This window comes from Pipra filicauda, unplaced genomic scaffold (genome assembly GCF_003945595.2).
Source record: "Pipra filicauda isolate LSUMZ 115617 unplaced genomic scaffold, ASM394559v2 scaffold1_size10287979_pilon, whole genome shotgun sequence".
NCBI classification, from domain to species: Eukaryota; Metazoa; Chordata; class Aves; order Passeriformes; family Pipridae; genus Pipra; species Pipra filicauda.
In genome coordinates this window covers 5,183,454-5,195,607 of record NW_024104310.1, presented here as the reverse complement: position 1 = coordinate 5,195,607, position 12,154 = coordinate 5,183,454, and the positions used below count along the sequence as shown (strand labels likewise).

The following is a 12,154-nucleotide window of genomic DNA, read 5'->3' as shown; positions in this document are numbered from 1 at the left end:
TTCAGTTATACATTCCTTTGTGGAATTTTGAAATATTGTGTTAAATATATCACTTGGATTTAATTCCACTACATTCCAGCTTATTTCTTTGTTTGTTTGCTTGGTTTTCATTTTGGAATATCTAGTAGGGCTTGTTTATAAAGGGTTATGGGTCAAAAGTAGAACAGATCCATCTCTGTCATGTGTGTATCTCATAATATAAAATGATAGAAAAATTTAATTGATTTTCCAGTTAAATTTATTGATATGCATTTTATGTCCTAATATATAGCATGTCCAAATAACAAATATTTTGGCAACTCTATTTCTGCCATAATAACAATTGGAACAGAGTTTGAGACAAGGAGTGTTGTCACTGAGTTAAATTTTTCCCCTTGCTGATCTCTAATTCATTTTTCACTCTTTTTGTATTTCTGCATGACCTTGTTGTCTGTTGTAGGTTTGTGAAATGTAGAACATGAAAGTATCACTTGAATTGTTTCAATAAACAATTTAAAGTTAGAGGCAATTTTATTAAATGTTGTTTATTTCCTTAGTCGAACATAAGCACAGAAACTGCTTTTTCAGAATAAAATCAGCTTTTTCTTTAAAATACCACTTTTTTCATAGCTTTTAATGGGTTTGTTCTGAGGCTGTCAATTTATGTTTATATTTAGTCACATACTGAGACAGGCAGTTGACAATGCATTTATGTGCCTCAAATGTTATTTAGGTAGGTGTTTAGGTGTCTGCATTCACAAGAAAATGCAACCAAAGTGTTTGGCATGAGAGCCACTGTAGGAGGTTAAATTTTGAGGAATGAACTTCCAAGGGCAGCTGAAGCTCTTTGTGTTAAGCGTGTCGTCTTCACTCAGGTCTCTGTGTGGCTGGTCCATACAGCTTGTCAGGGCAGAGAACTGGCATTTAGGGACCTGCTCTTCTGGGAGATCATGACTCCCAAACTCACATGAAGAGCTAGGAATGACTTTTCACAGAAAACCAGTCATTCATTACCTGGAAAATGGGAGACCCATGTTCCAGACCCACTTCAAGCCAAATGATTTTGAAAATACAGTTTCCCCTCCCTTTCCAAGAAAATACACAAACCTTCAGGACACAGTGAGGTTTCAGAGAGTGTGCAAAGCAGTGCTATGCAATCTAAAGGTTAAGACACTGAGGGGAAAGATAAGAGTTCTAATCTGCTCCTACTCCTGCTACTGACTGTCCACAGTAAAATATGCAAACTGAGTTGGCACTGGACTCTGACCTAGGTACCCTCTATGCAGAGAGGAGTGCACTGGGCTCTGATCCTGTTTCACAGAAGCTTGAGAATTGGGCCCATGGGAGTCTCATGAGGTTTAACAAGACCAAGTACAAGGTGCTGCACCTAGGTACCAATACAGGCTGGGGGATGAACTGATCAAGAGCAGCCCTGCTGAGAATGACTTGGGAGTGCCGATGGATGAGAGGCAGAACATGAGCCAGCAATATGCACATGCAGCCCAAAAAGCCAATCGTATCCTGGGCTCCATTAAAAGCAGTGTGGCCAGCAGGTCGAGGGAGGTTGATTCTGCCTCTCTACTCCACTCTGATGAGACTCCACCTGCAGTGCTGCATCCAGCTCTGGGGTCCCCAGCACAGGGAGGGCGCAGACCTGTTGTAAAAAGACAACAAGAGGGTCACCAAGATGGTTAGAGGGATGGAGCACCTCTCCTATAAGGAAAGGCTGAGAGAATAGCGTTTGTTCAGCCTGGAAAAGAGAAGGCTTCGGGTGACCTAATTGCAGCCTTACAGTACCTAAAGAGAGTCTGCAAGAAAGATGGAGAGAGACTTTTTTGCAAGGACATATAGTGGGGGCAATGGCTTTAAACTGAGTAGGTTTAGATTAGATATTAGAAAGGAATTCTTTACTGTGAGGGTGGTGAGGTGCTGAAACAGGTTGTCCAGAGAAGCTGTGGATGCCCCATACCTGAAGTGTTGAAGGCCAGATTGGATGGGGCTTTGAGCACCTGGTCTTAGTGGAAGGTGTCCCTGCCCATGCCAGGGGGCTTGGAACTAAATCATCCTTAAGGTCCTTTTCCAAGCCACTCTATGATTTTATGATTTAAGGATGCTCCTGAGACACATACCTCAGCTCATGCAGAAAGCAGGGGTTTGAACACAATTCAGTAGTGACTGACTTGGGCATCTCAGGGCTCAGTGATGGCTGCAAATTTTTACCTAAGCATCCCATTCTTCCTCATAAGGTGCACAGGAAGCTTGAATGTGCAATAAACCTCTGACCTGGGTTTGGACACCTAGGGCCAAGTCATAGGGCCCTTTGCTGATTGTCTGCTTACGTGCTTTCTTAGTTCAGGCTAAAGGACACAGCAGACATACTGGAATCATTGAACAAGGAGCTCTCCCATGGTCAGAAGATGTTTTACAGTAACTGGAGTTAAGCAGCCCATTTAATGCAGGAGGATGAGAAATCTGCAAGGTCTTACACAGCATCTACCGATTGCATCAAAGGCAGAGCAGCATTTAGCTGCTCTGGCAGTCAGGACAAACACACAGTGGCACAGAAAGGGTGTTCACGGGAACTTCTGTAATACCTTCTTTCAGACTCTTTTGTCAGTTTGCATGAGTCTTGTCTGTTATTAAAATAACATTTAATAGTCGTATGTATGTCATCAGTAAATGTAGAATCCTTATATTACTAAACCAGTTTGTTGTTTCTGTTGTTTCAGAGGAGAGAAAAATTTCCATATTTTTTATTATATTTATGCTGGTCTCGCAGAAAAGAAAAAACTGGCACATTATAAACTGCCAGAATATAGACCTCCCAGGTAATGCAGTTTATTTTTGCATAAATTGATTACTAAGAAGTGCAGTGTTGAATTCTCAGCCTCATTTGTATTCTAACTCAGTATCCATCAACTCTTTCAGATATCTGCAAAATGATCATTTCAGAATAGTGCAAGATTTCATGAACAATAGCTTTTATAAGTCTCAGTTTGAATTAATTGAACAGTGCTTCAAAGTCATAGGTTTTACACTGGAGGTGAGTGCTGCTAACCCTTTTCTTTTGTGAACTTTACCAGCTACCTTAATCAGGAAAAACTTACATAAAGCATTCAAATAATCTGCCTTGTTAATTTCTTCCTTAAGCAGTACTGTGTTTATGTTTTAGGATGTTGCACAGTCAACTTACTTTTATATTATAAAATTTAATTTTTTAAGGTTTTGAGGCATTGATAAACCAATAAAATGGTATTAGTCAACAAGACTTTGAAATCAGTGAACACAGCACAGCCGAGTAATTGGGGAAAAAAAGATTTTTGCTAATTAAATGCATAGAAAATGATGTTATAACTGTTTATCAGCCAATAATTCTAGGCCTGTGAATGTGAGACTCATCTCTGTTTTAAGAGGAAGTCCGTGGTGGGAGTTCTAAAAATTCATTGCATTGATGTGAGTATTGATGAATTCAGTACAATTTCACAGCTTCAGAAATAAAGTTAAAGCTCTTACATCCCTTTGGAGTGAATCTCATCACTAAACATTAACTGAACCCATTCTTTTTTTATGATGTTGTATCATTGTTTTACTTGCCATTAAACCCCTCTTCTCAGTCTGTGTTTGGTAGAATAAAATAGAAAAGAACTCTGAATTTATAAATTAGCATGCAAGAGAAGGAAATCCCATCCTGTGCCTTAGTTCTGTCTTAGGAGAAGTGGTGCATCACAGCTGTCATTTACTGCTGACTTAGTTTATCATAAACAATAGTAAGGGGATGATCAATATAGTATCTGTGACATACAGCACTAGTGCTGCAGAATGGATGTATGTTTTAATTTATCTGACAAAACTGCGTGTGGTAAGGATCTTTTCACAGAAAATTACTCACTGAAGTGGACTATTTCTGGCTTTCCTCAATGTAAATATTAGAAATAGATAACAAAACAGATTTATTCACCTATTCTATTCCTCCATAATCATTTTGCATTAAGTCATAGTAGCAGTGGCATTCACAGTCTCTTTCTCCTCTACATGTTATTCACAACTGCACTTAGTAATATCACACCTGTACTATCACATCCTTTCACCTATGCTTTCACCTTTCCAGAAGCAGCCTAAAAGGGCATGCATGGTTCAGCACCAATAGCAGTTTTATCACAGCACCAGAGACCTTGAAAAGTCCTAATTTAAACTATGAAAAGCAGCAAGTCTGTTTTTGTTACCAGTTCTTTTGTTCACTTGGATGGATGGAAACAATAGTCTTGATCATCCAAAAGAAATCTTCCATACATATTGAAGATCCAGTTAGAAGTATGTCACTGGCTGCATTGTGCAGTTCTAGGATGGATCTTCGCTTGATTAACTCAGCAAACCACCATGAGCTGAAGCTGTAAAGGAATTATTTACCAGTAGAATCCCCGCAGTTTCAGAAGCAGGTTGAGTGCTGGAGGCAACCTGCTTGTGGCTACATATGAGCCCCATCCATGTTAGCCTGTCTCACATCCTCCACAGGGTGAATTAGCCTGTCTGAAGCTGTGTTTGCAAGAGTGAAGGAACAGTCTTCTTCCCCCACTGAGGTTCTGATATCAGATACATGTGCAAAGACAAATTTTTTTCAGCGAGAAAAATATCCTACAAGACAATGAATTCCTTTCCTAAGGGCATTCATCCCAGTGCACAGAGAACTTTCATATAAGCATGTGCAATATTTTATTAGCAGAAAGCCATGAACAGAAAAAATTCTCCATTCCAGTTAAAACTGAGACCTAAACAAGACTTCTTTTTCTTTGAAATTGGATTTTAACTTATTGGCAGGCTTTAATAGCAACTACTGTCAGTACTCCCTGTCTTAAAATCAAACTGTTTTATTTCAGGCTGTATAGCAAAATTAATAGGAAAAAGGACTGCCTAGGGGAACAATAATCACGCTGTATGTGACAGATCAAGACAGATTTCAAATACACTGGAAAAGGGCAGAAAAATGTCAACAGCTATACATACTGTACAGCATAATGGCAGAAGTTAAGCTATTCATTTCTTTGCATTTTAACTGTGTCCCTAAGCTTAAAATGAAAATGATTGCTTAATCCTAGGTAAACTGTGTGCCAATTATCCTCAGCGTAATTTTTTAGAGTGAGCTTATCTAGTTTGTCTTGCTGTCACTGGAATCATTAATTTATTAACTGCTAGATTAACTTCTGAAAGTGTTAAAAACAAGATCAAATACTCTAGAGCAATTAGGGATTTTGTCTGACTAAATGATGCCTGACATGGTACCAGCAAACTATTGAATATTATAGATAAAATGTTGTACAATTGTGAAAAGTTCATTGTTATAAAATACCAATCACATTTGCAAAACTGCTTCTTATAAAGCTACTATAAAAGTTTCCAACCTGCTATTTATAAAACATGCTATTACCGTATCCCTCAAAATATACAGTGTCAAAGATTCCTAGTCTGCTTTGCAGGAACACCTCAGCATTTCTGAATAAAAAATGCTCAGATCATCAGGTATACTGATAAACATTCAAAGTTCAGATGAAAATTTGCAGTTCAAATCTAAGTCAAACCTGCAATGAAAGCATTATTTTACTAATTCTAAATATAATTTTGTCATATATAAGTTCTTAAAATAATTTACTGTACATATGACTTCACTGTCCAGAGTAATAACAGCCATTTTCAAGGCAGAGTCCCTCTTCAAAACCTACTGAATAATTTGAAATCTAGATATGTGTCCATATTAAGGTGCTTTGGTGAGTTTGTAACTGACGTTTTGAAGGGTGTAGTGCTCTACTGAATCAGATATGTGAGATCTCACTCTTCTCTCAGTGAAACTTCTTCTGATGACATTGGTGGGGATGATACAGGCCTATTATTTGGAGTACCTTTGTTTCCATGATCCAAGAAACATAGATGCAGATTTTTTTTGTGTCTTTGTTGGTCTAGGTATTAAATTTTTAGACACAGTTGTGCCTGTAGACACAGTGAAGGATAGATATAAATAACCTCTGAATTCTGTGTAAGAGGATATGTACACAGTGTTTTGTGCTGTCCCTACTCCATGTCAATCCTTTCCTGTAACAAGTATGGAAAAGAGATTAGGCTATGGTTTTTCTTGCCCTCTTTGGCTGTCTTACTCTTGAAAGACTTTGCTGAGTACAGAACAGGAATAATTGCTGAGAAAAGTATTCCTAAGAGTAGTGGGCATGTGGCAGACAACAAGAAACAGCACACATAGACATGCCCATCGCATAAACCACAGAGACATATCTACCTGGCTATTAAGTATTGTGTCTTTTTTAATATATTTTTCAGGAACTTGGAAGTGTGTACAGTGTCCTGGCTGCCATTTTAAATGTGGGTAACATTGAATTTTCAGCAGTAGTATCTGAACATATGATTGACAAGAGCAACATTTCCAACCCAGTAGCCCTTGAGAATTGTGAGTGATTTTTTTTCTTGATTTAAGATTGTTTTTCTTACTGTTTAGTTAGGGAAGAGAGTTGTCAATGAACCTGTATTCATGTGGAAATTTTGCAAAAATAATTAAAAGCTGAAGGTCAAGTAATCTAAGCCCACCTAAATTCAAATGCAGAAAAAGAAAAAGATTTCCATGTTATGCATCTTATTTGACTAACCAGTTCACTGGTATACAGGAAACATGACTAATACTGCAGATGCCTGAAAAGAAAATCTTTGGAATTTTTCCAAGGTTATTTGAGCATTTGATGGAGAACCTCATTAACACATTGAATGGTTTTTTCCCAGTTTCTTTCTCAGCTGCTCATTGCTTGTTCCCCACATGCGCCTGTTGAAATACAGCTCACTAATTCTTTGGAAGGGATGCCTTACATTATGGACTGCTGGGAGGTGGATGAGGCAAAGGGACAAAGATTCTCAAGAAATTTGCTACACTTTCTCAGTAATTACAGTTGGGGAGATAATGAAGTATTCACGCTATCTTCTTACATGTTTTCCTACCATAGAGAGAAAAATATTGTGGAACTGGGAAAGAAGCACCCCTTATTTGGAGCAAAAGGAGGACAGCAGTGGCTTGTATGAGTGGATTATAACTGAGAGGGGTATTCACACCTCACAATTTCAATACTTCTGACAGATTCCCTAGCATTTCTCCATAGACTGTTTGGAGAAACAGCCTCCTTGATAAAGGAATTTAGAATCTATTCATTGACTGTAGTAGAAGCTAGGAAGATTGGTTACTAAATTAGGTACTGACAGTTGTTTGGTGTGAAATTCCTCATTAGTCATAGTTCAAGACTGACTTGGCCCCTATTCATAATACATTGCACTTGCAGCTTTGGTTGCAAAAATGCCTATTTCACCTTCCAAAATTTGCCTCTGAGCTACGCTGGTGACCTTCCCTCCTAGGTGCATCCTTGCTGTGTATTCAGGCAGATGAACTGCAAGAGGCCCTCACCTCTCACTGTGTAGTGACTCGAGGAGAGACAATTATTCGTCCCAACACTGTGGAAAAAGCCACTGATGTCAGAGATGCCATGGCCAAAGCACTGTACGGACGCCTCTTTAGCTGGATAGTCAATCGAATCAACACTCTACTCAAACCTGACAAACATTTAAGGTAAAAGAAGTTTTTCCAAAAAAAAAAGAAATTTTTTTTCAGTGGGAATAATATTGTCTACACTAGGGCATTTAGTGTACTCATGTTCTTTTTCTCTGCTACCTTCTTGTTTATGACACCACCACCTCAAAAAATGTTTTGTCCTGTTCCTAGTATATAATGAAAATACAGTAGCTATGGAGAGCACAGGATCTGGTGTTTTACTCTCTGACCTTTACACATTCAACCATTTGTAAATTACATACTAGCCACTTTTTCTTTTGTATTTTTCAGGATCAACTTTTGACATTCGTTTGTTGATTATATAGGTCAAATTCTACTCTTACTTACACTGATGCTGTTGCTTTTGTCACTGTGGTTATGAGCGTGGTTTCATATGTGTGAGAATAGCTTTCACCTTTATTGAAGTTAATGTCCACTCTACACTTATAAAGTGGCATATTAAACACAGAGACAGGAAAGATATTGGGAATGAGGATGTGAGACATTTTGCAAATTAATCAAAGAAGAAATTATGTGGTTTGCATCGTAGATCCTGTATGTCAGGGCTCTCTATGGTGGTAAAAAGGGGCAAGCTGATAACTACCTTAAGACGAACAGCAATAACAAATAACTTTGTTTTGCAAATCTGGATTTTCTGGATTTTTTTTTTAAACCTCAGAGAAGAGTCAAGGTTGCAATCCTAAAATTTGTCTAAACTTTTAAGTATTTGGTTACAGAAGAGCAACAATAAACAGAACTTTAATCAGTAAGTGAAAGGATAAAATTCGTGATAGATAAGGCAGCACTGCCAGCCTGTATGCCTCTCTCACTTGTCTGCTACAGAGTCCTTTTCAAAATGAATACTTATTATGCCAGTGAAGAGGAAGTAAAATTTGACCTGAAATGTTCACTATACAAAAAGAACCAACCAGAACTTTGCTTTGATTTTGTGGTAGTAAAATAATTTGCATTTGCTATTTTTATGTAATTAGCTCCGAGAACAAATGAGGCAGACAAATTTTAGCAGTGTATGCATAAAAAGCGTAATTTTGAGATAGATAATATAGTCACCGAATTCAGGTCAAAACCAACAAAAACATTTGATCCCTCCACAATGAAATGCTTCTCTTTTGAGATGGACTTCGCAAAGAGGTTCAAGTGCTATTCATGAGTGTATGAAGGAGTGTATTGAGGCTGATTCTTAATTTCTGATTTCCTAAATCTTTATTAAAAAAATTGGTTACAGATAGCCCCTCAAAGGGATTTTATAGATAGAATGTGCTTTATTTTTTACTTTCCTCAGAGAACACAGTAATATCAGCTTCAATTTGTTATAAAATTGTATCCTCTTAATTTTTTGCTTCAGCAAATAAACATTAGAGCTTTTTTCAAGTTGCAGAAATGATCACATGTCTTCAGTATGCCTAAGCTAAAATATCAAACCAAAGTTTTTACTAGTAGTACTTCTCTGGAATTTAATTGGTAATTTAAATTCATACCACATTTCAGTACTTACACTAGTTGTTTAGATGCATAAAAAGTCTAGCTATTCGTTCTTTTGACTTTGATGTTAAAATAAGCAATGTTAATTGTTGTGAGTAAATAATTTGAAGAAATTTTATTTCATGACAACAGTCTTTAATTTAATGCTATTGAGTAAAGCCTGTGTTATTACAAGAGAAACAAAAAGAACTGCATGTTCTTTCTATACTGTGGTCAGCTGTTTACAATAGAATGATTACTAGCAAATATTAGTTTAACAATAAAATTGGAACTGTCTTATTTGCTTACCAATTGACTTGGTCATTATGTGATTCCGTATATCTAGTCTGCAAATACAGTAATCTTTGAATTGATCTGCATTTATTGTATTTCAAACAAAAAAATTATTGTCCTTTTTAGAGATATCTGGTTTAGCAAAAATTACCCTGCGTAACTGGTGTACAGATTTGGCCCATGATTTTCCTTTGTGAAATAATAATTAAGCTAGTCAGTGTAAAATAAAGATACAACAATGGAAAGTTTATTTCATGGTTGCAGTGAAAATGATGATGGTTTGAACATTGGAATTCTTGATATCTTCGGCTTTGAGAATTTCAAAAAAAATTCTTTTGAACAACTCTGCATCAACATCGCCAATGAACAAATTCAGTTCTACTTCAATCAACATGTCTTTGCCTGGGAACAGGTATGTGTGGATTATTTTGATAAAGCTTTAATATTGTTGAACATATAAAACCTTGTCTCAAGAAACTACATAGTTCCTTCTCCATAATAGGCTGTAAATTGCAGATTATAACAAATATTTTTTGAGTATGTATTCTGTGAAGCGGTGCTTGCTATTTGCAAGTAAAGTGCCTACAAAAAATGCATTAAACTTGAAATTTACAGTATCTAAGCAACATAACACAGTGATAATCTGTTTGATGCAAATGCAATGTTGTTTTCTTGAGAAATAATGAGTTGTAATGTACGATTCTATAGTAAAAAAATAAATGAGTGGTAACAAAATTTTGAAAACGCAGTGTTCATAATAGCTTACTAATTAGCTTAATGAACACTGAAATTCCATTATTAAAAATTGCAAATCTCACAATAATTTTGTTCTTATTCAGAAACTAGATCATTTCAAGTAAATAATGATGTATTTAATCGAAATAATTTAAAACAGAGAAAAGGAATAGCGTTGTAAATATGAAAGTTTATGAAACTGAAGAGGAGAGTGAAAAACCTTTAAAAATATCATCTCAGCTTTGTAAATAATTACATGGTAATTAAATTAACCATTTATAAATCATTATCCACTATTGTTATTTGAAGAAATAACATTAAGAAAAAATATTAAACTCAGTGAAAATAGAAATATTCCAGAATTCTGTATGGCAGAACAGTCAAAATTTAAATTCTAGGTAAAATAATACTTTTGCTGTTTTACTGAAGTTATTGGGGTTTATGATACACAAATTAAAATCCTCCTGAATACTAATTTTAATTATTAGTAGAAACAGAGTATTTTGTCAGTTTTAATCACTGATTCCTTTAAGAATAAAACAGATATGAGTTTGGAATGTGTCTCTGTATGCAAGTGAGTACAGTCATGTGTCAGTCTACAGCTGTACATATCTATGTGTAAAAGGGGAAGGGTTTTTTTTATATGGATCAGTGCTTTATCCTCTTTCCAATTATTTTAGGAAATGCTGTCTGGCAGTCTTAGACCTTGTAGTTGTTTTTATAGATTTATGTACGAGATTCTCAGACACAAGTGTTTTCTTGTTTTTAATACCATCTAAAATTCAGAGAAAATTTAACCTGAACTATTGTAATTACTTAGGTGCTTTCTTTCCAAAGTGCACAAATTCACACAAGAACGTCACTTGGCTACTGCTGTTTCTAACAGTTGGAAGATGGAAATAGCACAGACTGGAGCACCATTATTTATTCCTGTAAATTCAAGCACTGACCAGGTCTCTTGGACTTGCATCTGTCCACTTGGCTCAAATGTTCCCTAGCTCGATCCTCACGCACTGAGGTCAAGTCTTCCTTTTCCAGACTTTCCCTCTGGTCTCAAGGATCTGGGATTATTGGTCAAGATCGATGCAAAGAAGGCATTGAATATCTCAGCTTTTTCCATATCATCCACACTTGTTCAGCAGCAGGACCACATTCTCCCTAGCTGCCTTTTGCTGCTGACGGACCTGCCTTGGCTTTCCTATACCTATCCCTGTACACCAAATGTTGTCTTAATATTTCTTCTCTTTTTTAATTAGAGTCAAGTCTTGTTCAGTGTAATCTGCCTTTACTTGCTTCTAAGTATTCCAGAGCAGAACTTTTTGGCCAGACCTATATTATTGCAGAGGTTTGTGGTGTCACCATCTAGTAGTAACAGTTTACCCTCTTGCATGTGCCCTGCTGCAGTAAGGTCAAGGTGCTTATTTTGCTACTGAGCAAGGGATGATGAGATGAGGGGAAAAAAATTAACTTCTTATTTTAACAATATGTGGCTTACCCAGTTCTTCCTGTAGGAAATTAGTAGTACAGTTACTGACCCTATGGAAGGGGAAGATGGTCTTTATTTACAGAATCTCTAAGTACTTCAACTTTACCCATTTCCAGTCATTCTCTCATAGATGTCATTGACTCATGGCCACATAGAATGCACCACAATGTGTTCAAGTGGTGTGCCAAGGATAATTTGTGAGTGACTCATTGAATAAGGGACACCAGCTGGCAAGTCTTCGTCGTGTCTCTTAGGTTCTTCTTGCTGCAATAGTTTTTGGACAGATCTTTTACAGCCTTTAGCAATTGTCAGTTGTTACAGGGCAGTTCTTTGCCTCAGAACCTTATTTACTTCAGCCTCCATAATCTTCAGGCAAGGTCATTATCGAACTTTGCTTGTTTGAAGCATATACATGTTTATGCCTACAGTCCATTTCCTTGGTGGGCTAGTAGGGAAATCGTATATGACATGCTATAACCTTGCAGTCATCCTCCTGTGGTCAGATTTAAAGGATGTTCCGCTAGCTACCTGTCTGCAGTGTGTTTTTATGTAAGTAAGTGAAGGCCTTCTGTTCTTGATGTAAGCAACAC

General features: G+C 36.8%; 1 protein-coding gene across 1 annotated transcript in view; it reads left to right on the top strand.

Annotated features, from left to right (window-relative positions):
* Window positions 1-12,154, top strand: part of MYO3A (myosin IIIA) — a 119,636-nt gene that overhangs the window by 66,381 nt on the left and 41,101 nt on the right. The window contains exons 15-19 of the mRNA XM_039380741.1: window positions 2,709-2,807; window positions 2,908-3,022; window positions 6,301-6,427; window positions 7,375-7,585; window positions 9,608-9,755. Coding sequence (XP_039236675.1) covers window positions 2,709-2,807; window positions 2,908-3,022; window positions 6,301-6,427; window positions 7,375-7,585; window positions 9,608-9,755 — 700 coding nt within the window. The remainder of the gene's footprint in view (window positions 1-2,708; window positions 2,808-2,907; window positions 3,023-6,300; window positions 6,428-7,374; window positions 7,586-9,607; window positions 9,756-12,154) is intronic.